The sequence below is a fragment of the Armigeres subalbatus genome, chromosome 2 (genome assembly GCF_024139115.2).
Source record: "Armigeres subalbatus isolate Guangzhou_Male chromosome 2, GZ_Asu_2, whole genome shotgun sequence".
Lineage (NCBI taxonomy): Eukaryota > Metazoa > Arthropoda > Insecta > Diptera > Culicidae > Armigeres > Armigeres subalbatus.
The window spans coordinates 180972448-180994670 of NC_085140.1; the positions used below are offsets into that span (position 1 = coordinate 180972448).

The 22223-nt window shown below is 38.6% G+C and overlaps 1 protein-coding gene across 1 annotated transcript; it reads right to left on the bottom strand.

The window, feature by feature from the left end:
* Positions 1-21129: 21129 nt before the first annotated feature.
* On the bottom strand, positions 21130-21676 carry LOC134209412 (phosphopantothenoylcysteine decarboxylase-like; the record flags this gene model as incomplete). Its single annotated transcript, XM_062685402.1, has 1 exon — positions 21130-21676. A coding segment is annotated over one exon (513 nt), but the record flags the coding sequence as incomplete, so codon positions are not given.
* Positions 21677-22223: the final 547 nt, after the last annotated feature.

The window sequence follows — 22223 nt, forward strand, 5'->3', positions numbered from 1 at the left end:
TCTTCGGAACAATCCGCAGGGATTTTCTTCAGCAATTCATCTGGGAATACTTTCAGGATTTCATCTGGGAATTTCTGCATTAATTCCTCCTGGTATTTTTCTGGGAAATCCTTCAGATATTTTTTCGGAAATTCCTTTAGGAACTTCTCTAAGAATTATTTCAGGACTTCCATGTGGGAATTCCTCCGGAAGTGCTTGTGGGAGTTCTGCCGGGAGTTCTTCCAGGAGTTTTTACAAGAAATTCTCCGGTAATACCTCCAGGAACTTTACCGGGAAATCCTGGATGATATTTGGCAGGAATTTCACGGGAAATGGGATTTTGGAAGTTCCTTCAGAAATATTTTTTCTCTTCCTCTAGGGTATTCCACCGGATGTTCCTCAAAGTTCTACCAGTAGTTCCTTCGAGAATTCAATCAGGCTTTCTTCCAGGAATTCATTTAGCATTTCTTAACGCATTTATCTACAAATTCCTCCAGAAGTTCCTCGGAGAATTTCTCTGGGAGTTCTTACGGGAATTCCTCCGGGAGGTTCTTTTAAGAATTCTTCCTTTGAAAGTTCCTTTGGGAGTTCATCCTAGAATTCTTACAAGAGTTCCTCCCGGATTCCCTCTGGAAATTCTTCCTGTAGTTCTTCAATAAATTCTGATAATTTCTCCGGAAATTCCTATAGAAAATTCCCCGGGAGTTCCTCCGGAAATTACTCTGGGAGTTCCTCCGGGAGTTCCTTTTCAGAGAAACACCCGGAGAAACTGCCGGTGAAACTCCCGGAGGGATTCTTGTAGAAACTGCTGGTGGATCTCCCGGAGGAATTCCCGAAGGAACTGCCGGAGGAGCTCCCGTAAGATCTCCCGTAAGAACTCCCGGAGGAATTTCAGGACGAACTCCTGGAAGAATTCCTAGAGGATCTCCCGGATGAGCTCCCAAAAAAACTATCGGAAGATCTTCGGGAGGAATTTCCAGCTTAATTTCTGAAGCCTAAATGATTTCCTGAAAAAAAAAGCCATAGAATAGAAGAATAGCTTCTGGTGGAACTCCCGGAGGAATTTCCGGAGAAACTACCGGATGAATTGCTGGTGGAATTCCCGGAGGAACTCTCGAAGGAATTTTCTGGAAGAATTTCTGAAGAAACTCCCGGGAGAATTTTCAAAGGAACCCCGGGGAAACTACCAGAAGCATTCTCGGAAACAAGAAAATTCATCTTATAGACAAATCTCGTCTAGCTGAAACCTTTGTTGGGGTTGTAGCTGGTCCATCATCATCATCAGAGGACCTCCCGGAGAATTCCCTGAGGAGCTCGCAGAGAAACTCTGGGAGGAGCTTCTGGTGGATAATCTATATAAATTCCTGAAGAAGCCTAAATAAATTCCAATTCTGCCGAAATTCCCGGAAGAATTTTCAAAGGAACTGACGATAGAACTACCGGAATAATTCTCGAAGGAAATCCTAGAGAAATTCTTGGTGGAAATGCCAGTGGAACTCCTGGAAGAATTCCAGGAGGAATTTTCGGAGAAACTCCTCGAGGATCTCCCAGTGGAAATCTTGAAGTTTCATCCGGAATTCTTTCAGGATTTCATTGCGAATTAATCTAGGAATTCCCCCGAAAATTCCATTGTTGATTTCATTTTCGGTATAATTTCTGTATAAATTTCCGGTGGAATTCCTGGAGAAATTCTTTGAAATTTTCAAAAGAAATTATTCGAAACAATTCACGGAAAATGTTATGGAATTTACACAAGAAATTCGAAGATTTTTCGTGAAATTCTCAGGAATGTTTACTGGCAGTTCTGCGGGATTTCCACGGGATATTCTTATTCTTAAAAATTATGGGAAACAGCATGGAATTATTTGAATTATTGCAGGGAATTCTGCAGAACTTATAAAGAAGCTCGTGAAGATTTTCTTGGAGTAAATAATGATGGAATTTTCGGATCAATTACCGGCAAAATTTATGGTGGAATTCCTGAAGACACTACCGAAGAAGTTGCTGGAGGCATTCCTAAAGAATGGCAAAATGGTAAATGCATCATGAAAGATTCATGATTACCCTTGAAAAATTGAAAAATGCTCCTTAAAAAAATGATCATTTTTTACATTTTATAAGTTTATGGAGCATTTAATTTTTCTACGGAGCCTTTTTTTCGTTGAAGGAGCATTTTCTCAAATTAAGGAACATTTTTCGTTGGTTTAAGGAACATTTCTTTATTTTAGGGAGCATTTTTCTTAGTTTAAGGAGCATTTTTTATTTGTTTATGGAACATTTTATTCATCCCAAGGAGCATTTTTCTTAGTTTTCGATTGAATAGCCCTATTATAGGGTTACCAAGCAAAACAATCAGCAATAAACTCCAGGGGCTATACAATTGTGCATAAGATTCTAATTTATGATAGCCAATTTCAAGGTACCTTTTAAACTATTTTATAATAATTATTTTGTCAATATACTGCGCAATTATCATTAATTACGTAGCAAATCTTTGCTTTTTTAAGGAGCATTTTTAATTGTTTACGGTACATTTTTTTCATTTTTACGGTACGCTTTTCGAATGTTTACGGAGCATTTTATATACCTATTTCAAGGTAATTTGTTAGATAATTTAAGGAAAAATGATCACTTTTTTAAGGAGCATTTTTCAATTTTTTAAGGTAAATTTCATCTGTTTAATTGGACATTTTTGGGTTGCCCTAAAGAATCCCTAACTTCGTTAATATTTTTCTCACTTTATTTGAAAATATCTGATGAATACACAAATTGCTTTGGGATCGAAGTAAGTCGCGCTCAAGTGATGTCAATATTTTCCGCGTCAAATTTTTTTCCATCGTCAAATTTTTAATTTCGGCTCATGTCTTACTTTAAGTGTTATCAGAACAAAATTCAATTAGCATCCTCAATAAAACGCTCTACAACTCTACCAAAACTCACTGGGAAAACCGAGAAGAAATCAGCATAGTCTCGTCTTAGAAGAGCGTCATCAAAAGCATCCGGATACCGATGCGTCGTCGAAGGCCACGCGCAAACTATATCTTCGAATGAATTGTAGCTGAGGCTTGCGGTCTTCCATAGTACAACAAACGCTGAACAATTACTTCCCACGGAATGCAAACAGCTGTCCCTCTATTGTTGCTAGGAGAGTTCCGTTTCCGAGGATACTTAACCGTTCACAAAGCTCCAAGTAGAAGCGTAGAATCTTAGAATAGGAGGATTCAAAAATTCAATTTATCAATCTTCTACCAAAAAGAAACACATTCCAAGATGAGTTCCCTAAATTTGAAGAAAGGATCTCGCTCATCCAGGACAAACGGACAAATTTGGTGAGAGATTTCCATTGTGTACATTTTCCAATTTTTATTTAAACTATATGATTATATAATTTAAAAAAAACCATCAGGGCACCCGATTGAAGCGATTTGGATAGGAAGAGTGGAATCGCCAACTTCCTATTGTTAACATCTCGTGGATAAAGGGCGGGCTCTTCTCCCCATCTATTGGGTCAATCTGGGAAATGAGGGCTTGATTATATTATTGTATATACGAACTTTCTTCTGGAAGGAGATTCTCTAGTCATCCCGCATAAGTGTCTCTGCTTATGGAGCCACCCCTCCCATTTTTGGCCATTCATACAGGAGTTTGATGAAATACAAACAATAGTTTAATCATGATCAAATCTTTTCTCAGATATGGCCAGTGCTATCGGCAGGTGCCTTGCTACAATAGATGGTAGTATCATCATCATCATCATCATCATTTATTTGAAAATATCTGATGAGCAATAAATCACGCATTTTTAAATCCATTATTGTTTCAATCATTTTTGTTTCGATTTGGTTTCATGTGTTAATATTCATGTGTTTTATAAAACTACTATAAAACTACGATTTAGAAGACCAAAAAAGTTGGCCTCCCCCTTCTCGAAATCCTCTTCTCAGGACCTCTTTTGTCTCTTCCTCTACCTTTTGTGGTAGATACTGTTCAGCTCACGGCTCGGCCCGCGAAGCCGTCAGGCTTCCGCGCCTAAACAGCAAAGGATTTTATCGTCCACCATCGGACGGATCCTCAGGCCGTGGGCCTCAATCGTAAAGGAGGATTTCCCCTCTCGGCCGTCCAAGGTGGCTAAGCCACGGCCGGTCGATCGCGCCTACGAGGGAAGACGCCTGCCCACCATCGTCCAGCAACGCCCGCTGGCCCCGTCGGACGAGAATCGTCCGTATCGCCGCTCGCCTCGCTAGTCGGCGAGATTTCTGGCCGCACAGTTGGACTGGAGTCGCTGTGGCGGCTATTTCGGCCCCGTCATCAACAGCAGCAGCGGTATGTACCGGTACAACAACTAAATTAGGTCACACATAACAAAATAACACAAATTTATTACACAGAACAACACGCACACGCCACAAATAGGAAAAATAAAATATGTGCAAGTAATGTGAAAATTCCCGTGTTGTTAGTTTTTGTTTACCTCGAAAAAACCCCTGATTACCCAGTAGTTAGCCGACCCTGGGATTGCCGGAGAGTCTCTTGTGTCCTGGTCTGGCCTGGTTACTGCGTGGTTGTCAATTCAGGAAACTCTAGTTTCAAGTGAGAAATGAGATGAACGGAGTAAGTACAGGGTAGTGAGAAATGAGTACTGAGGAATGGGAGTAAGTACTTGGTTGTGTCATGTGTGCAGTAGCAAATGAGGAGTGACTAGCGCGAACTGAGAAATGAGAAGTGAGAAGTTTCGCGTGTTGCGAAGTGAAAAGTAGAAAGAGAGTAGTGGGAAAAACAGACGCAAGAGGTGAGAAGTGAGGAATGATAATTGGGATATGACAAGCGAGATGCTGAGAAGTGAGTGGTGTGAAAGGATGAAAGAATAAGAGAGATGGAAGGAATGGAGATGAACTCCTCTCTTCGAATTTCTCATTTCTCAGATATCAATTCTTACTTTTCACTTTTCACTTCTCTCTTCTTACTGCTCACTACTCACATCTCATTAAGCACTTCTCACTACTAAGCGGAAATAAGTAGAAAGAAGAGGGAAAAAGGAAGGAGAAATAAGGAAAGGAAAAAGAAAGAAAGTAGATGGAAGGGAGAAAAACGAAAAAGAAAACTCACTAAGCACTTCTTACAATTGTTACTCCTTCTTTACTTCTTCTTACTTTTCACTTCTCACTTCGATTTTTTTATTTCTTATTTCTCACTTTTCACTTTTAAATTCTCACTTCTCACTTAGCACTTCTCACTTCAATGTTAGAATGGAGACGTTACTGTTACTGAATAACAATTCTTACTTCAAAATGAATTCTGCGTTCCAACATCACTTTTTGATATAAAATTCGAACAACATACATATTAGATTTTGTTCGGCATTTGTATTGGGACCGCCACTGTGCGTCGGGTTGCTCTTTGTGGGGACAGTGTACGTTCATGATGTTCTAGTTGAATAAATGACTTTGATCTTCAGTCCGTTTTTCTATATTTTCAATACAGAAAATTTCCGGTATCATAATCAAAGTTGGGGGCATGTACATAATTTGTCGTAAGCTGTCCTGCCTACGGTATCCAGCGATTTACAGTTCCATTCTATGGTTCAGAAATTTCATAACAAAGCAAACAATCCCATCATGAGCGCTTGTAATGTGATAGTTTACAAGGAGTCCGCTTTTCCAGCCCCTCCATCAAACCCTTGCCAGTCGCCAGAAGTGCAGTCCGTACGGTGGCCAGGGTAGAAATATTTCACAGTCAATGCAGTGAAAAACATGGATCTCAGTAAAATCTGCTGTCGCCTTCATCGCCGCCGTGGTGAGTGCGACTGGGTGCAACCGAAAAATCATTTCCAACACCGACTATTCAATTTCGCATTCAGCCACTCACAAGTCTCTCTGACATGCTGCTCAGTTCGCGCCTTACCGTATGACTGTGAGTGGCCCATTTAAACGCGTGGTGAATTTTTTCAATTTGCTGGGTGAATGTGTACATTTTGCTGTGGTAAATTTCATCTTCGCGGCGCTGTGGGTGATGTGAGTTCTGTTGTTTACTTTTTTGCCTCTCCGGGAATGTGAGGTTGATTTCAAAGCAGGAAGAAAATAAAAAAATGATATAAAAAAACATCACCTTCATCCAGTGCTGCCGAATATTTACAACCCTGACGGTGGCGTTTTGGGGAACGCGCATCACCGACATGGCTGCCTGATGACGACTGACAAAACTGTTCTTCTCGGAGGCATTCCTCCAACGTTCTTCAATCAATGGCAACCGAACAAAGCAACGATCACTGGATTCACCACATGGACAAATGAACACAATGGACTCACGATGATATGGACTGGCAACGACAACGATAACGAATTATGGACATCTAAAAATAGATTCTGTACTCTGTACAGCAGAGTACCACAGTAGATCACGGCACAGTAGCGGTTAAGGTCACTCCTGATGGAATCCAAGTTTCAAAGTGCTCGTGTTTTCGGGGGCACACCACTCGATACGGAAGCAACGCACAACTGTCATTTTTGTTGATTTAGTTTTGCTGCGTCGCAGCATGCGTGAAAAAATAAAAATGGAGCATTAATTTATTATGGAGCATTAATATTTTTGAAAGTTTTTTTATGCATACCATTACAAGACATTGTGAACATATACTTCCATATTTTTTTGAAGAATCGACAGTTGTTTTCATTTTAGAATGGCAATGTAGTCATCAGTTGGGAGTGGATGGTTCCCACATATCACATATCATATAATTTTATTACAATTGACACTAACGTATGGTGAACCTATACCACATAGTTATAGTTAAGCTAAATAGTAGAACAAGAACAAACAATTTTTACTCAAAGAATACCATACCCGCTTGTCGAAACGTAGAACAAATAAAAGAAATCTTTGCCTATCAAAAATAATTACAAACCCATAGAAAAAAAAATCAATACCGCCTTGAATTCATTTGACTCCAGAAAGTATTCCACTGCTGAAATCTAAATTTCAACTTTAGGCTCCCCATTGGGGTGACACACGAAGCAATATCGATTTTTCGAGTCCTTTTTTGTGAGCTGTATCCCACCCACCGACAGCGCACGTACGTTCTCTCAAATACATCGACACTGAGGAGCGTGCTCGCAGGGAAACATCCCCAGTCCAAAGTGCTCCACAGGCAGTCGGCGAGATTTCCTCGCCCTGCTTACCCACACATCAAAGTGGCATAGCCCCAGCACAGAAGGGAGCTCTGTGATGTTGGAAAGAGGCTCAAGCAATGTACTGCGGTGCGGTAACCAGACCAACACTCCCGGGAGCCGCAGTGCAGCATTAAAGCATACCAACCGTCCGAAGCACTGTGGCATGCCTGGATCTGAAGTTGGGAGCTGAAATGATGGAAAACGGCAAACACAGAACATGTTGAAAGGAAAGCATTGCGGCTCCCACTCACAGCACAGCTCTGCGCAGTTGCAGTAGAGCATTATTGATCGAGAATCATTATTAATAAAATTGCTGTAATAAAAGTTTTATGCTCCTTCCTTTGTGGCACGGTACAGCGCTGAATTCATTCCCAAGTTTGGTATATCTCACTCTTCAAACTTCGATCGCGTTTTCATCCCGTTCCGTGTTGCCCTTGCACGGTTTCCAGACCAGTACTTCGTTTCCAATGACCTCCCCACCAGCCACCTTTTGACTCACACCATAATCTCCGCATCTAGATTCGGACGTGGAAAGATAGTCGCCGCTTCTTTGGCAATGATAGTGGCACAGTGATGCAATCGACTGTAATTTGGATATATTTTTTAAATTTCAAAACGACTGCTCTAGAAACAACGTAAATTTATAAAATTATGAAACCTAATTAGCTCTCCTCATAGTACATACATACATACATACAAGAGGACTACCAAACATTTCCTCCGTTCTCAGTGCTAAGTCTATTGTCGGGTACCCGAGCCTAATATAAAAAGTTCGTTTATGGAGTGAAATCATAGCCTTCCGGTACACCTTTGTTGTACGAAGAATTTTCAGGTAATAATTAGAAATGAACAATAGCTAATCTTTCCAAAAAATGGAATCCTATAAGAAAAAAAATCATTAAATAGTTTGATGCGCATATGCACAGCACATGTTTCCGAAATAGACCTGTGCGCCATTTCCTAAAGAATTGTTTAAGATATTTACAAAAAAAAATCTGTAGAAATTTTCGAAGGAACTCCTGCAGTAAGTTCCCAAGAAATTCTTGCGAATATCCGCAATCACGATATGTTGGGAGTTTTTCTTGGCATGTAGTTTTGCTTCTAGAGTCATAACTGAGTTTGTTGTACTATTGTCCGGATTTTTTTAGAAATTTCTGAAGAAATGAAAATTTCTATGTAAATTCCAATAGCTATTTGGAAAATCTATTTAAAATTCTATTGTAAATTACTTTAGGATTTCTTTCGAATATTCCTTCCTTTAAAATCATTAAAAAATCTAAAATCTTTTCAGGTTCTTTTTCGGTTATTCCTTCAACAATAGAGTCGGCAAAAATCTCTTTAGAAAAGCCACCAGGAATTAATTTGGACATTCATCCAAGGATTTCTTCAGAAATCCCTCCGGAAAGGCATTTGTAATATTTTCAGAAATTCTTCTGGAACTTCCTCTAGGAAGTCTTTAGAAAATTCATCCAGTAAACCATACACAATTTCTGCAGGAATAGTTCCGAAAAGAATTCGAATTAGGGGAAATTTCTAATGGGTATTGAACTTATTTTCAATTAAAAAACACTTTAACAACGGAAAAAAATGAAGGAATTTACAAACAAAATCTCCGAAGATTTTTCAATAGAATTTCTGAAGAGATTCCCGAAAGAATTCTTAAAGTAATTGAAAATGGAAATTTTCGAAGGTCTACAGATATTTTTGGAAGAGTTGCCAAAGGAATATCCGAAGGGATTCGTATAAGAAATTCGGAAAGAAGTCTTGAAGAAAGCTCTAAATAAATTCCAGAGGGAAATTTCGAAAGATGATGATGATGATGATGATGATACTTAGTATCATACTACCATCTATTGAAGCAAGGCACCTGCCGATAGCACTGGCCATATCTGAGAAACGATTTGATCATGATTATACTACTGTTTGTATTTCATCAAACTCCTGGATGAAAGGCCAAAAATGGGAGGGGTGGTTCCATAAGTAGAGACACTTATGCGAATTCACGGGATGAATAGAGAATCTCCTTCCAGAAGAAAGTTCGTACATACAATAATATAATCTAGCCCTCGTTTCCCAGATTGACCCAATAGATGGGGAGAAGAGCCCGCCCTTTATCCACGAGATGTTAACAATAGGAAGTTGGCGAATCCACTCTTCCTATCCAAATCGCTTCAATCGGGTGCCCTGATGGTTTTTTTATATAATCATATAGTTTCAAATAGATGTAATGTAAATTGATAATATGCAATGGAATTTTCTCACCAAAAAATCGAAATCTTTTCTTCATCATCAGCATGTTTTGAAACCAATTGTTGCTCGGAGATGGAAATCCGTCCGTCGAAGAATATTCTGGTTAAAATCAGGGAAACGAACCCATTTCCATTGACTAGTTGGTTGAACAACATAATTTTTGAATCCTGAAAAGATGATATGAGAAGATAGAAGGCAGTATCAAATATAATAACATGAGTGTATTCGTTTAAAATCAAATATGCATGTATATATATATTTTTTTTATCCGGATACTAAACATTTTTTGGCCAAAAACCAACAGTTCAAATAAACAGCTGCATTTTTTCTGATTGTGTGAAACCATATGGTTATTTCAGAGAAAGGTTAGCTAAGGTCACCGGGCTTTTATTTGTGTTCGTATCATTACATAATATTGATTTGAAAAAAGTTATAAGCAAAAAACGCTAGTAGGCTCACAAACGGAGGCACCCCCGGCATTTTTATTCTAAATAATAGGCAAAAACATGATTCAAACTCATGTGGAAACTATGGAACAACATACTTTTTGAACTTATTATTTTCATCTAATTCGTGAAGAATGTCACTTCGTTCGACTGTAATTTAAAGCAATGTACATTGAAAAAAACTCAAGCCATAGACGACTATTAAAAACACTGATATTCTAATATTGTCATTTCTTTTTCAGCATTAACTTGTTTTTAAATAGACACACATTGGCATAGTTCAATGGTTCAATGTAAATTTAAATGTTAATGATAAACCGAAAGTATACTCACCTTCCAGAGTCTCAACGGCACTTACCTCCCATTCACTGTTTACGTCAAATTTACGTCAAGTGCATTTTCATGATCTGCATCTGCTGCATGATCTGAAGGTAGATGCCAACATCCAAACGTTGGTTTGCTGAGAAATGGCATCCTACGGACCACAAAAAATAGTCATCATAATCCACTATAGGCTCGAAATCTGCTGATGGATGGGTAGCTTGAATTGATTTTATTCGAATCTTGAATTTGAATTCAGGAAAGCTTTGAATCCACCATCGGGGAAAAAATAGAGACAGCAATGTTGTACCCGAAAGTAAGGCAGTAGGCTCCACGACCTCCACCAACACCGCCGCACACCGTCTTCCTTGTCGACGGAACAGAACTTGAGCTGCCAGTGATGTTGAACTTGCTGATTTACTGGTGTGCAGGCTGCATTCTTCGAAAATTCTACCATTTCGTCGGGGAACTCGTTGTTGATGTCTTCTAGCAGCATCTCTCCAAAGGGTACCCAAAAGTCAAGGTTCTTGAATCTTCAAATTGGAGTTTGAATTTTTTTTTTCTTTTTTTTTCACAAAAAAACAGAACAAAAAGGCGCCTGATGAAATTTTTGCATCTGATATTTTTTGCGTCCTACTACCAGAGGGAAATTTCGAAAGAATACCGAAAATACCTTCCTAGAGTTTCCAAAGATTTTTTTTTAAGAATTACTGGAAGATTTTCTTTTAGAAATTCCTGAAAAAATTCGAAAAAAAAATCCTTAATCATACATTCCACTAAAAGAGCTATATATATTTTTCTGAAATTCCGAAGGTTTTCTCCTAAATGGATTTTCGAATGTATTTCTAAAACTCTTAAAGGAATTCTTAAAGGAATTTTCAAAGGAATCCTTAAAAATAGTTTCGAATGAATTACCTAAGAAATTCCCAAAAGACTCCGTAAAGGAATTTCCGAAGCAATCCCTAAAAGTAGAAGGAAATTCATGAAGGAATTTTTGAAGAAATTTCGGAAAGAATTTTCAAGGGAATTCATTGGGGAAATTCTAAATTGATTCTTAGAATTCCTTTCTCGAATTTTCTGAAATTTCCACACGAATTTCTGGATTATTTAAATGAGTAAATCCACTTATTTTCCTAAAATGGGTAAATTTTTCAGAAGAGAGAAAGAAATAGCAGGGAAAGAGTACCCATTAATGAGTAAATGATTTTTACCGGCCACATATCAAGACCACTCTGCGCATCCAAGTTATTTAACAAAAAATGATTTTTCGTACAGCCTAAAAATATGCAATTAATGAAATTAATTCGCCCAGTAGTGGTACCACTTTGTTTTATGGCAAGACATCATCCATCTTGTTTCGGACCACCATTTTCTTAATAACTTTCCAATACAAAGTCCGATGATTATTAAATTCAATAGTGATCAACATTCCCCATGTCGATCGCTTAATGCGAGAAAACCAGTTAGAGATTACCTACTTTAAAAAAAGTTGGTAAATGTTTTCTTGAGTTTTGTGCACACCCAAAGTTGCAAAAATTTCAGAAAAGTTAAGGGCTCAACGTTTAAAGCTTAGGGTATAACAAAAGAAAAAATGTTGTACTACTCTAGGAAAGGTTGTTTAGGGGCAGCTCCGACGCATTTTATGAAAAAAGATTATTTTTATACTGCCGCTAATCGCAAGTCGAGCACATATGTATATGGATGATTATACAGATGTGCTCGACTTGCGATTAGCGGCAGTATAGGTAACTTCGAAAAAATGGTATATCGGAAAAAAAAAATCAATTAAACCCATCTATTTAATATTTTTTACATTTTATCCAACGTTCTAACTTTATGATAAAACTTTAATACGACATGTTTTAGGTCTATATATTGTTTACAGATGGTTCAAATAGCCTGGAATAAGGAAATTCTCTATATAGGGGAACTGTTCCATTTTCCATCTCACTGAACATATATTCATCTCATCGCGAAACAAAGAAATACGGCACCAATTTCGTCGCTTCTTTTTGCTAACATGCGTGCTCACTGCTGAAAAAATCACAAAAATAATAAACAAACCAAATACCTTTTCATTGCTTTGTTTTTCGTGGGACCAATATCGGAGCTATGAGATGAAATCCAGGAGCAGAAACCCTATTTTTCAACTATAATATTGCAGCAGGGACTATGTCCAAGGGCTTGACGATCCCTCCCCAGGCCATCTACCACTACCTCGTTGCAGTATGCCTGCGCTCAAAACTCTCGACGGTGTACAACACGCGTTGAAGTCGGACGCCGCGGCTTAACATTGGGCGGCTACAAGACAGTAGACTAGCCCAAGGATACGCGCAGCTGCTGGAAGTGGCACTCCCAACGGAAGAGCAGCTAGACGCAGATGGCTGGAGAGATATTCGATCCGTCATTGGTAGCACCGCAACCGCTGCACTTGGCACGTTGCCCCCGGATCAGAGAAACGACTGATATGACGGCGAATGTAAGCAGTTAGTGGAACAGAAGAATGCAGCATGGACGAGATTGCTGCAACACCGCACCGCATGAAGTTTTGACGCAGGAGTGGATGGAAGGTGTCGTGTGTCCCATTTACGAAAAGGGCGATAAGCTGGATTGTAGCAACTACCGCGCAATCACATTGCTGAACGCCGCCTACAAGGTACTCTTCCAAATTGTATGCCATCCACTAGCACCAATTGCAAGGGAGTTCGTGGGGTAGTAACAGGCGGGTTTTATGAGCGAACGCTCCACCACGGACCAGGTGTTCGCCATTCGCCAAGTACTCCAGAAATGCCGCGAATACAACGTGTCTGAACACCATCTATTCATCGACTTCAAAGCCTCATATGATACATTCGATTGGGACCAGCTATGACAGCTAATGCACGAACACGGATTTCCGGATAAACTGACACGGTTGATCATAGCGACGATGGATCGGGTGATGTGCGTAGTTCGAGTTTCAGGGGCATTCTCGAGTCCCTTCGGAACGCGCAGAGGGTTACGGCAAGGTGATGGTCTTTCATGTCTGCTATTCAACATCGCCTTGGAAGGGGTAATACGAAGAGCAGGGATTAACACGAGTGGTACAATTTTCAATAAGTTCGTCCAGCTATTTGGCTTTGCCGACGACATAGATATTATGGCACGTAACTTTGAGAAGATGGAGGAAGCCTACATCAGACTGAAAAAGGAAGCTAAGCGGATCGGACTAGTAAACAACACGTTGAAGATGAAGTACATGATAGGAAGAGGTTCAAGAGTTTGCGTCAGTGGTGACGAAATCGAGGTGGTAGAAGAATTTGTGTACTTGGGCTCACTGGTGACTGCCGAAAGTGATACCAGCAGAGAAATTCGGAGACGCATAGTGGCTGGAAATCGTACGTACTTTGGACTACGCAAGACGCTCCGATCGAATAGAGCTCGCCGCCGTACCAAAATGACAATCTACAAAACGCTCATTAGACCGGTAGTCCTCTACGGATACGAGACCTGGACGATGCTCGTTGGGGTCAAACGCGCACTTGGAGTTTTCGAAAGGAAAGTGCTGCGTACCATCAATGGGGGGGTGCAGATGGCGGACGGTACGTGGAGGAGGCGAATGAACCACGAGTTGCATGAGCTGCTGGGAGAAAATGATAATGAGTGAAAGTGAAATGATAATTTTCGGTACAACTTTGTTATACGAGAAAGGCAAAAAGAAAAAAAAACTTGAATAAAATTAGGACTCCCCGGATTTGTTAAAGAATGTTTTTATTTTTCATTAAAGTTTTGTTCATATTTTATTAGTGCCTCCTTAAATTATGATTTTCGTCCAAATGAATCTAAAGTGTGGATTCTTCTTCTTCTTTTTTGGTATTATATCCCTTACTGGGACATTGCCGCCTCGCTGCTTAATGTTCATTCAGCACTTCCACAGTTATGAACCGCGAGGTTTCTAAGCCTAGTAACCATTTTTGCGTTCGTATAAAATGTGGCCAACACGATGATACTTTTATGCCCAGGGAGCTCGAGACAATTTCCAAACTAAAAATTGCCTAGACCAGCACCAGGATTCGAACCCAGCCGTCCTCAGTATGGTTTTGCTTTAAAGCCAAGCATCTTACCGCTAGGCCAGTGGTAGATACATCATTTAAAAAGTTGTATGTCCGATTTACACTATTCAAACAAAATTATAGAATTATTTCAATCGAAAATAAATAAACTTCTTCAGAACGAATTGTTCAACAAGCATGTGATGATATTCGCAGCCATTGATATGGTTTGTACTGGGAAAATTTTCTTAATCAGCATTATTCTTTAACAAAATGAAAAAAAGGGTACAAAAACCTTATCTTTTATCTACATCATCAAAAGGCAATGTTCTTTGACCACTGTGCTGAACGGCAGCAATAAGAACGAGGGACCGAATAGGTTGGAATAAGGCGCGTATACATACCCCGTTTTTATGCCTCTCACTGCCATTGCTCGAATACTCGCTCGATATCGAACTTTGGCGTGCCAGTTGTTGTTGTTGCTGGCTGCCGTTTTTACTTCACTCGCTACTGTCGACGGTCGTTCGTTTCCCGGTGTGGCTGTGCCTTGTCACAAGAGTGGTTCCAGGCCGCTGCTCTCTTTAGGAAGATATGCCATATGATGACGACGATGATGAACTTTAATAGCACTTTGATGTAGTCATAACCGAGAATCAGCAACATGCTTCGCTCGTTTAGTTTATTAGGAAGCCTCTTTAGTATGTTCGCCAACTAAGCTTTTATACACGGTTACTGGAGATATAGTTTAGAACAGTTTATAAATCATAATACAGGAATTAATGAACTTGTACTTCTACAAACGTCTAACAAAAAAATATGACATCCATTGCATTAAGCGGGTTGTATCAAACCTCGCATTGAAACCAATCAGAGAATGTTGCTTATTGCATCAAGTCGTTTTATTTGGGTTTGCTCGAAACATCTAAACTACTCACTCACTAAACTACTACTTGCCACACAAGATGCATACTCATGCAATGGCGGGCAAATAAAAATTAATAACTGAGTAAATGCTAATGAAAGCAGGCCATCGTTCCATCGTTCCAAGAGCCATCGAAGAAGAAGAAGATGTATGTGTGTGTGTACAAAATGGCGAGATTCACTTTAGCGTACTTTGGCTTTGGTACTAAAACAGTTAGGTCCCTTCGAATTTTTTTCAACCAGTATAATAGTTTTAAACCAATAAAAAAAATAGTCCGCACTTCACGGTTCCGGAAGTTCTTCTAAAGCGTAATAGTAGTCATAAATGAAACTTATCCTACCTACTTCATGATTTTCAAATATATTTTTGAATGATACTTTCATTTTTTCCATTTCCAACTATCCCAAGTTTGGGAAGTCCACAAGAAACAGGAAAATCGGTCAAAACTAAGGCCAATCCATTTGACAAATTGATGTGAAAATAAAGAATTATTCACTGTTTTATCTACATTACTAGAAATGGGTTAACGGGAGGTAATGTTAGTCCTGGATGTAACGTTGGCTCATCACGCAAATTAATCAATAATTGACTCGGTTTTGCGCAGTGCTAAAAAAATCATAAGGGTTGTGTACAAGACACGACCGCCCGACGTAAACTACGTAAAACCGTTTGGTGAAATGAAGAACCTAGCAAGTCCCATCATTCATGGATATTACAAAATTGTTCTTTTGATTACTTTTGAGACAACACTGGTTTCGAGCAATATTCAAAACATAAAATTTGTTGAATTCGACAATTAAAAATTTACATTTTGAAAGTAACTGATATATTTATGTAATTAAGTCAAAATTGTTAAATTCTCGAATTTTATATAATATGAGAAGTTTAGTTTTGTTTGTTTAATTAGTTAGGGCTTTCACTTGAAAAAATTCAATTTCATTGTTGTTTTTTCTTATTTTTCGAAAAATCTTCTAAATGAGCTTAACTAAATTTCTATTGCAAATAATAATTTGTCAGGTTTAATTGCAATCTTTACTGTATTTAACCATTAAAATGTCAGTAATCAAGGATACGTTATGGAAACATCGGAACATCGTGCCACTCAGGTGCACCAATTGCAGTCAGACAACGTGGACGACCCAAACTGCTAGATCAGCAGTTTGAACATTATAAATAACCCGCGAACGCGTGGCGCGCTCTCTTTCCTTTGGCAGCTTTGGACAATCACCGGTGGTGCTGTATTGTGTTAGTATTGTGTTAGTATTATTAATAAAAGTGATTTAGAGTTTCCAAGTCTTTTTTTAAAAGTGAATCCGTATCACGATTCCCATAGGTGGTGTCAGAAGTGGGATCGTGAGGTGTTTAAAAAGTGGTAAAATCCTGTCGCACGCGAACCTGCAACAACGTGATCATCAAACCCTCGGATGTGGATATCATTTACGTGAGTAACTCATTTTTATTATCTTTTATAAAATAATTCACTAAAACAATGTCAGAGACCAGGCAGTCAGAGATTGAGGCGCTGAAGGCTGAAATTGAGCAGTTAAGGCATTGATGACATCGGGGAACAGTAGTAAATTTACTATCCCCGATCCCATCAAGAACCTATCGGAGTTTTCCGGTAGTAAGAAAGAACTTTCAAGCTGGCTACGGGAAGTAGACGAGCTATATGAAATGTTCAAGATAAAGGGGCCAACGGCCAGCCTGATTCACTAAGCTCTATGTACATTAGAGCGATCAAAAATAAAATAAGAGGAGACGCTCGCGCGATTGTATGCGCAATGGCGATCCTGATACCATTGCTGGTATCAAACAGATCCTGTTAGAACAATACGGTGATCGATTTGACTTTGCGACAAATGTGTCGACACTGTTTAACATTAAGAAAAGTGATAAAAGTCACCTGAAATTCTTTAAAGAATGCAAGGAGATTAACACAAGACTTAAATCTAACTTGAATTCCAATCCCATCACAGGAAAGGAAATCATAGATATACTAACCGTTACTCGATATCTTGACAATATCGGAGAACCTTTATCCGCTATCATTACATTATCGAAGCCTAAAACCTTAGAAGATGCATACGAGTCAGTGTGTATAAACCAGAACGCGGAAATTAGATCCAGACCCGCGAAATCTCAATTCAACAAATTTCCCAACAAAAACAACGGCCCCTCGAGTAGCTCCCCTAAGCAGCATACAAATTCGAAACCCCCATATAGGAATCCGATGCAAAAACAACAATTTAAATCAGAGGTCCACGCGAACGAAGTAGACGTAGATAACGATGACGACGACGATGACGATGAGGATGACAATGTGCAAGGTAGAACGATGCAACCCAACGCGTCAAATTTTCACTTAGAGGAAGACGATCTCCAAACAACGTAAACAATTTTATACCGTATATTCGCTACAAGTCTAATAAAGGGAATTTCTTGATAGACACTGGAGCGAATAAATCATACATTAATCCGGAACATGAGTTAAAGTGCCCAGAAACCAACCGACCCGCAATAGTGACTAATCAAAATGGTACATTTGTTATTGATAAAGTATTGCATGTCAATATGTTGCCTAGAAGCTTTGATAATACTCTACCGTACCACGTATTCAAATTCCATAACTTTTTCGACGGTCTTATCGGATATGAAAATTTGGCTACTATGAATGCCAAAATCGATACCGGTAGCCATGAACTTTCGATTGGAAATATAAAATATCCTTTAGATAAATAGGGGGAATGACGGCTTTGGCAGGTTTTGTTCTATTATTGGCAGGGGGGTTTTTTATGACTGACTCGGCTCAAATTTGGCCTAAACATTCTTTGAATATCAAAGAATATTGTGACCAAATTTCATAAAATTTGGTCGACAAAAACCCCCCTGCCAATAATAGAACAAAACCTGCCAAAGCCGCCTGTCCCCCTACTACCCAAGTTCCATGAGAGGCATTCCACGGGGGCATGTCAGTCGATCCTGAGCGACCATTTCGAAAATATTTGAAACTCTGCACAGTTTTTCAATTTCATCTAAATCGTCATTTTTCGATATCAAATCTTCATATTGAGTCACGACTAACTTTTCAAAAGGGTGTATGTGAAAATGGTTCAAAAATATTTAAAAAGCTGCACAGCAAAAACGGAATGTTCGATTGTTATGATTTTTTCAGCAAAGTTAGACAACTAAATGGTGATTCTTAAGAAAATGTGCACAGTAAAAAAAAATTTTTTGCCTTTAAAAATATCATTTTGTCACAAAACTCAAATATCTCAAAACCCTATCTTTTTCGAACGTAATTTTTTTAGGGAAAACGGTCCATTATATTAGCTATCTACCATACAAATTTGGTGATGGTAAACTAATAAACAAAAAAGTTATGACATTTCAAACATTTCACAATTTTCACATTTAGTAAAAAAAAAATTTTTCTGTGTAAGTTATTTCGAGAATTGCAGTTTGATGCAGATTTTATTGTTAAGGGACGTGATTTAAACAAGTTGTTTTCATGATATTTTGATTTAATTATTCATAGCATCTATAAGAAACTTAGACACGATCCAGTGTTGTGATCAAAAGTATTGATAGTGTCATAATTTTCATTGCACGTGACTGGCGAAAAATTCTTTTAATAGTGTTGAAACCTGTTGATAATAACGTTGATAGAAACATATCAGAAATGTTATTTTTAAGACAAAAGCTGCAAAATCAAAGATTTATATACACGTGTACGTCTATAGTTTACCTGCAAAAATATACCTCTTAGAGAATAGACTTTATGATCGGGAGGAAACGGGTATCTTCAACAACAACAAATGCATGATAGGTACATACCGTGACAATGCTTACGAAAAAGCAAAAAATTACTACTACTAAGGTTGTTAAAGATCTTATAGTAATTTTTTCTTCAGTCAAGCAAATGACACCAAACTAGTCAGTAAAAACTTAAAAGTGATTTTGTTTATTGAAATATTACGAACAACATGAGTAGCCGCTTTCTCAACTGTTGTAGGCCGTTTGATGGAAAAAAGTGTTCAAAAGAGTTACGAAATCTCACCGAAAGCACCATAGATAAACTGAAAGCGACTGGTTATGCTCCAATGTCCACATTGAATACAAATTTACGCATTTGCACGTCCTGCCGTCTAAACGTTGACAAAAGAGCAATCTGTATATCATCGGTTGAGCAGAGCGCAGGAAGTTCGAAAACGACAGCAACTGAGGAATTGCCAGATGTATCGACAACAACTGAGGAATTACCAGAAGTATTAAGTGCTGAGAGCCTTGCCACCGTACCATCAGCGAAATCTGTTTCAACAAATCAATCGGAAGATGAGTGTATCCAAAAGGTCAACATCGAACGCTTTAACGAGGGCATAGCTGGGATAAAAGTGACTCCGATTAAATGGAGTAAGATGGACTACGTTTATTACCCGGAGAAAAAATACCGTGAAATAAACGAAGCTGTACGAAGAAACCTCTTCAAATTAGGACCTGATGATGTGGAAAATACAGACTACGATGAGGTAATTATAAATATGAAGGAAAGGTTCTCGAATGCAGCCACGACAAGGAAAGAAAAATTATTGATTTTGTCGATGCTGCCAAGTTCGTGGTCTATTCAGGATGCCATTGATGAGTTCAAAACCAATAGAAATACAGTAAAAGAGGCAAAACAATTGAAGAATAACTGTCTTTCAACCAAAAATACTAGGTCTAGTACTGCATTAACAGATGAGACAAAAGAAATAGTAGTTCAATATTTTGAAGATGATGAAGTAAGTCGAGCTATGCCTGGTCAAAAAGATGGAAAGCGTCAAGCAATCCAAAAACGATTAATGATGACGACTTTGAAAGAAGCGTACACACGCTTCAAGGAAATTCACGATAATATTAAAATAGGTTTTTCCTCATTTGCAAGCCTTCGGCCAAGGCAATGTAAGCTTCTTTCCAATTCAGGAACACATAATGTGTGTGTGTGCACAACCCATGAGAATATTAATCTTATTTTACATAGTTTGAAAAGAATCAATTTAACAAAGGATATTAAAATGTTAACTGGTAGTCTTTTGTGTGAAAATACAACATCAAATTGCTATCTACGATCTTGTTCGGATTGTCCAGATTCTTCATCATTGGAAAATACTTTATTCGCTGAGTTTGAAGAAAAATATATTGATCAGTTATCATTTGAGCAATTGGTGACCACGGATAGGTGTGACATAGAAACTATTGTAAAACCTGTAGATGAGTTTGTGTCATATTTTTGCTTGAAATTAGAAAGTTTAATCCCTCACGATTTCATTAAAACAGAACAATCCAGCTTTTTAAAAAATACGAAAAATACATTAACAAAATGAATTTTTAGTCATTTGTGATTTTTCTGAAAATTACAGCTTTGTATTGCAAGATGAAGTGCAGTCCCATCACTGGAACTGGAAAATAAAATTAAAGCAAAACTATACTCAAACTGTGCTGATTATAATTCAAAAGTGTTCGATATTTTAAAAAATTTGAATAAAAATAAATAAAAAATAAGTATTAATAAACTGTTTTCATGATATCATAACCCATACCAAAATTCAAACCCAAAACTCTTATGGCGGTAAGCTCCAACGAGGATAATACGCGAATCTCGTATTATCCTCGATTTCGGTAAGCTTCAAGCTGTATTATCCTCAAATTTAATCTCGGATTTTCTTTTAATACTCCGATTTCGGAGTATTAAGTTAATCCGAGATTTTCTGTTAGTACGCAGCCAAATATTAACTTGCTCTCACTAACACATATGTATGTGATGCAAATGTCACTTTCTGTCTTTGTTTTCAATTTGGATAGTCTGTTATCGCGCTCTCAACCTACAAGTTGCATTGTTGAATAATTTCAACAAAAATCCACCTGCGTTTAGAAGAAAGCAAAATAAAAAAGTGGCAAATAATGCGTAAGTATTAAAAATAGGAATCGTAGGAATTATTTATAAATTATTTTTCTCATTTCTCTCGTTACAGTTTGCTTGTCCAACAGCAATACCATTGAGGCCAAAAGAACCTAGCTGAAATGCATTTGCCGGCGGCTTTGGACCGATACCAGGGAGATAAACCGAGGGTGCCATTTACTTCTACAAATTTTCCAACTCCATTTCCTCAAACATCCCGCCACCTGTTGCACGATCGATTCAACCTTAGCCATCGCACCCAATCCCGTATCGCTGCACATCAGCGTCGTGGTCACACACGGAATCTCCCTGAAGCCCCACGACCGGAGCGTCTCGATCAGCGGTCCCGTGTACGGATGATGCATGACGGTTGTTCGTGGCAAAAACAACGGGTTTTCAAAGACAAATGCCCTCGCCGTACAAAGTTGCAGATTATCACACGAACCGTATGCCATTTTGGCTAGTGTGTTTGCGTCCTGCGGTGCCACCAGCATCAGATCGGCCCACTTGCCCAGTTCAATTTGTAGGACGGGATCGCCGCGACCACCCCAACTACTCCACTCGTCGGCGTCCCACTGGATGGGGACATGTTCTGGGATGTCCGAGGCAGAGAAGAAAAGCAACAATCAATTTGATGTTTACGCCCGCGATAGATTCAAGAAGTTTTTGGAATACGTAGTAACGTTAATTTGATGGTGGTAACGTGGTAACTACAGTTTCCTTCGCCTGAAATGTTGGATATTAAATAGGAAGCAGCACGGTGCTGTACAATGAATATAAAATATATGATAAGAATCAGAATGATACGCTTTGTATTTATGACAACTTTTGAATAAAATAAAAAATGGAGAATGATTGTATAATATAGGAATGGATTATAATCATACGTTCAAAATATTTTTTACAGGGAGCTACTGATCAAAGTTCTATGGTAATCTGGAGAAACCCTGTAGAAATTTTCAAAAATCCGGATTGTAGTGAATCCGTATGAAATTTAGGGGGATTCGGGATAACTCAAGCGAGCTATTTTTGGTAAATAACTGGGAAGTTTGCAAAGTTCCTTCGTGAATTCTGGAAAATTCTTGCGGCCATTCTTAGTAATTCCTTTGGAATTTTTATTGAATTCAGATGAAAATGCGTCACAAATCCCAAAAATTCTGGAGAATTCCCTCG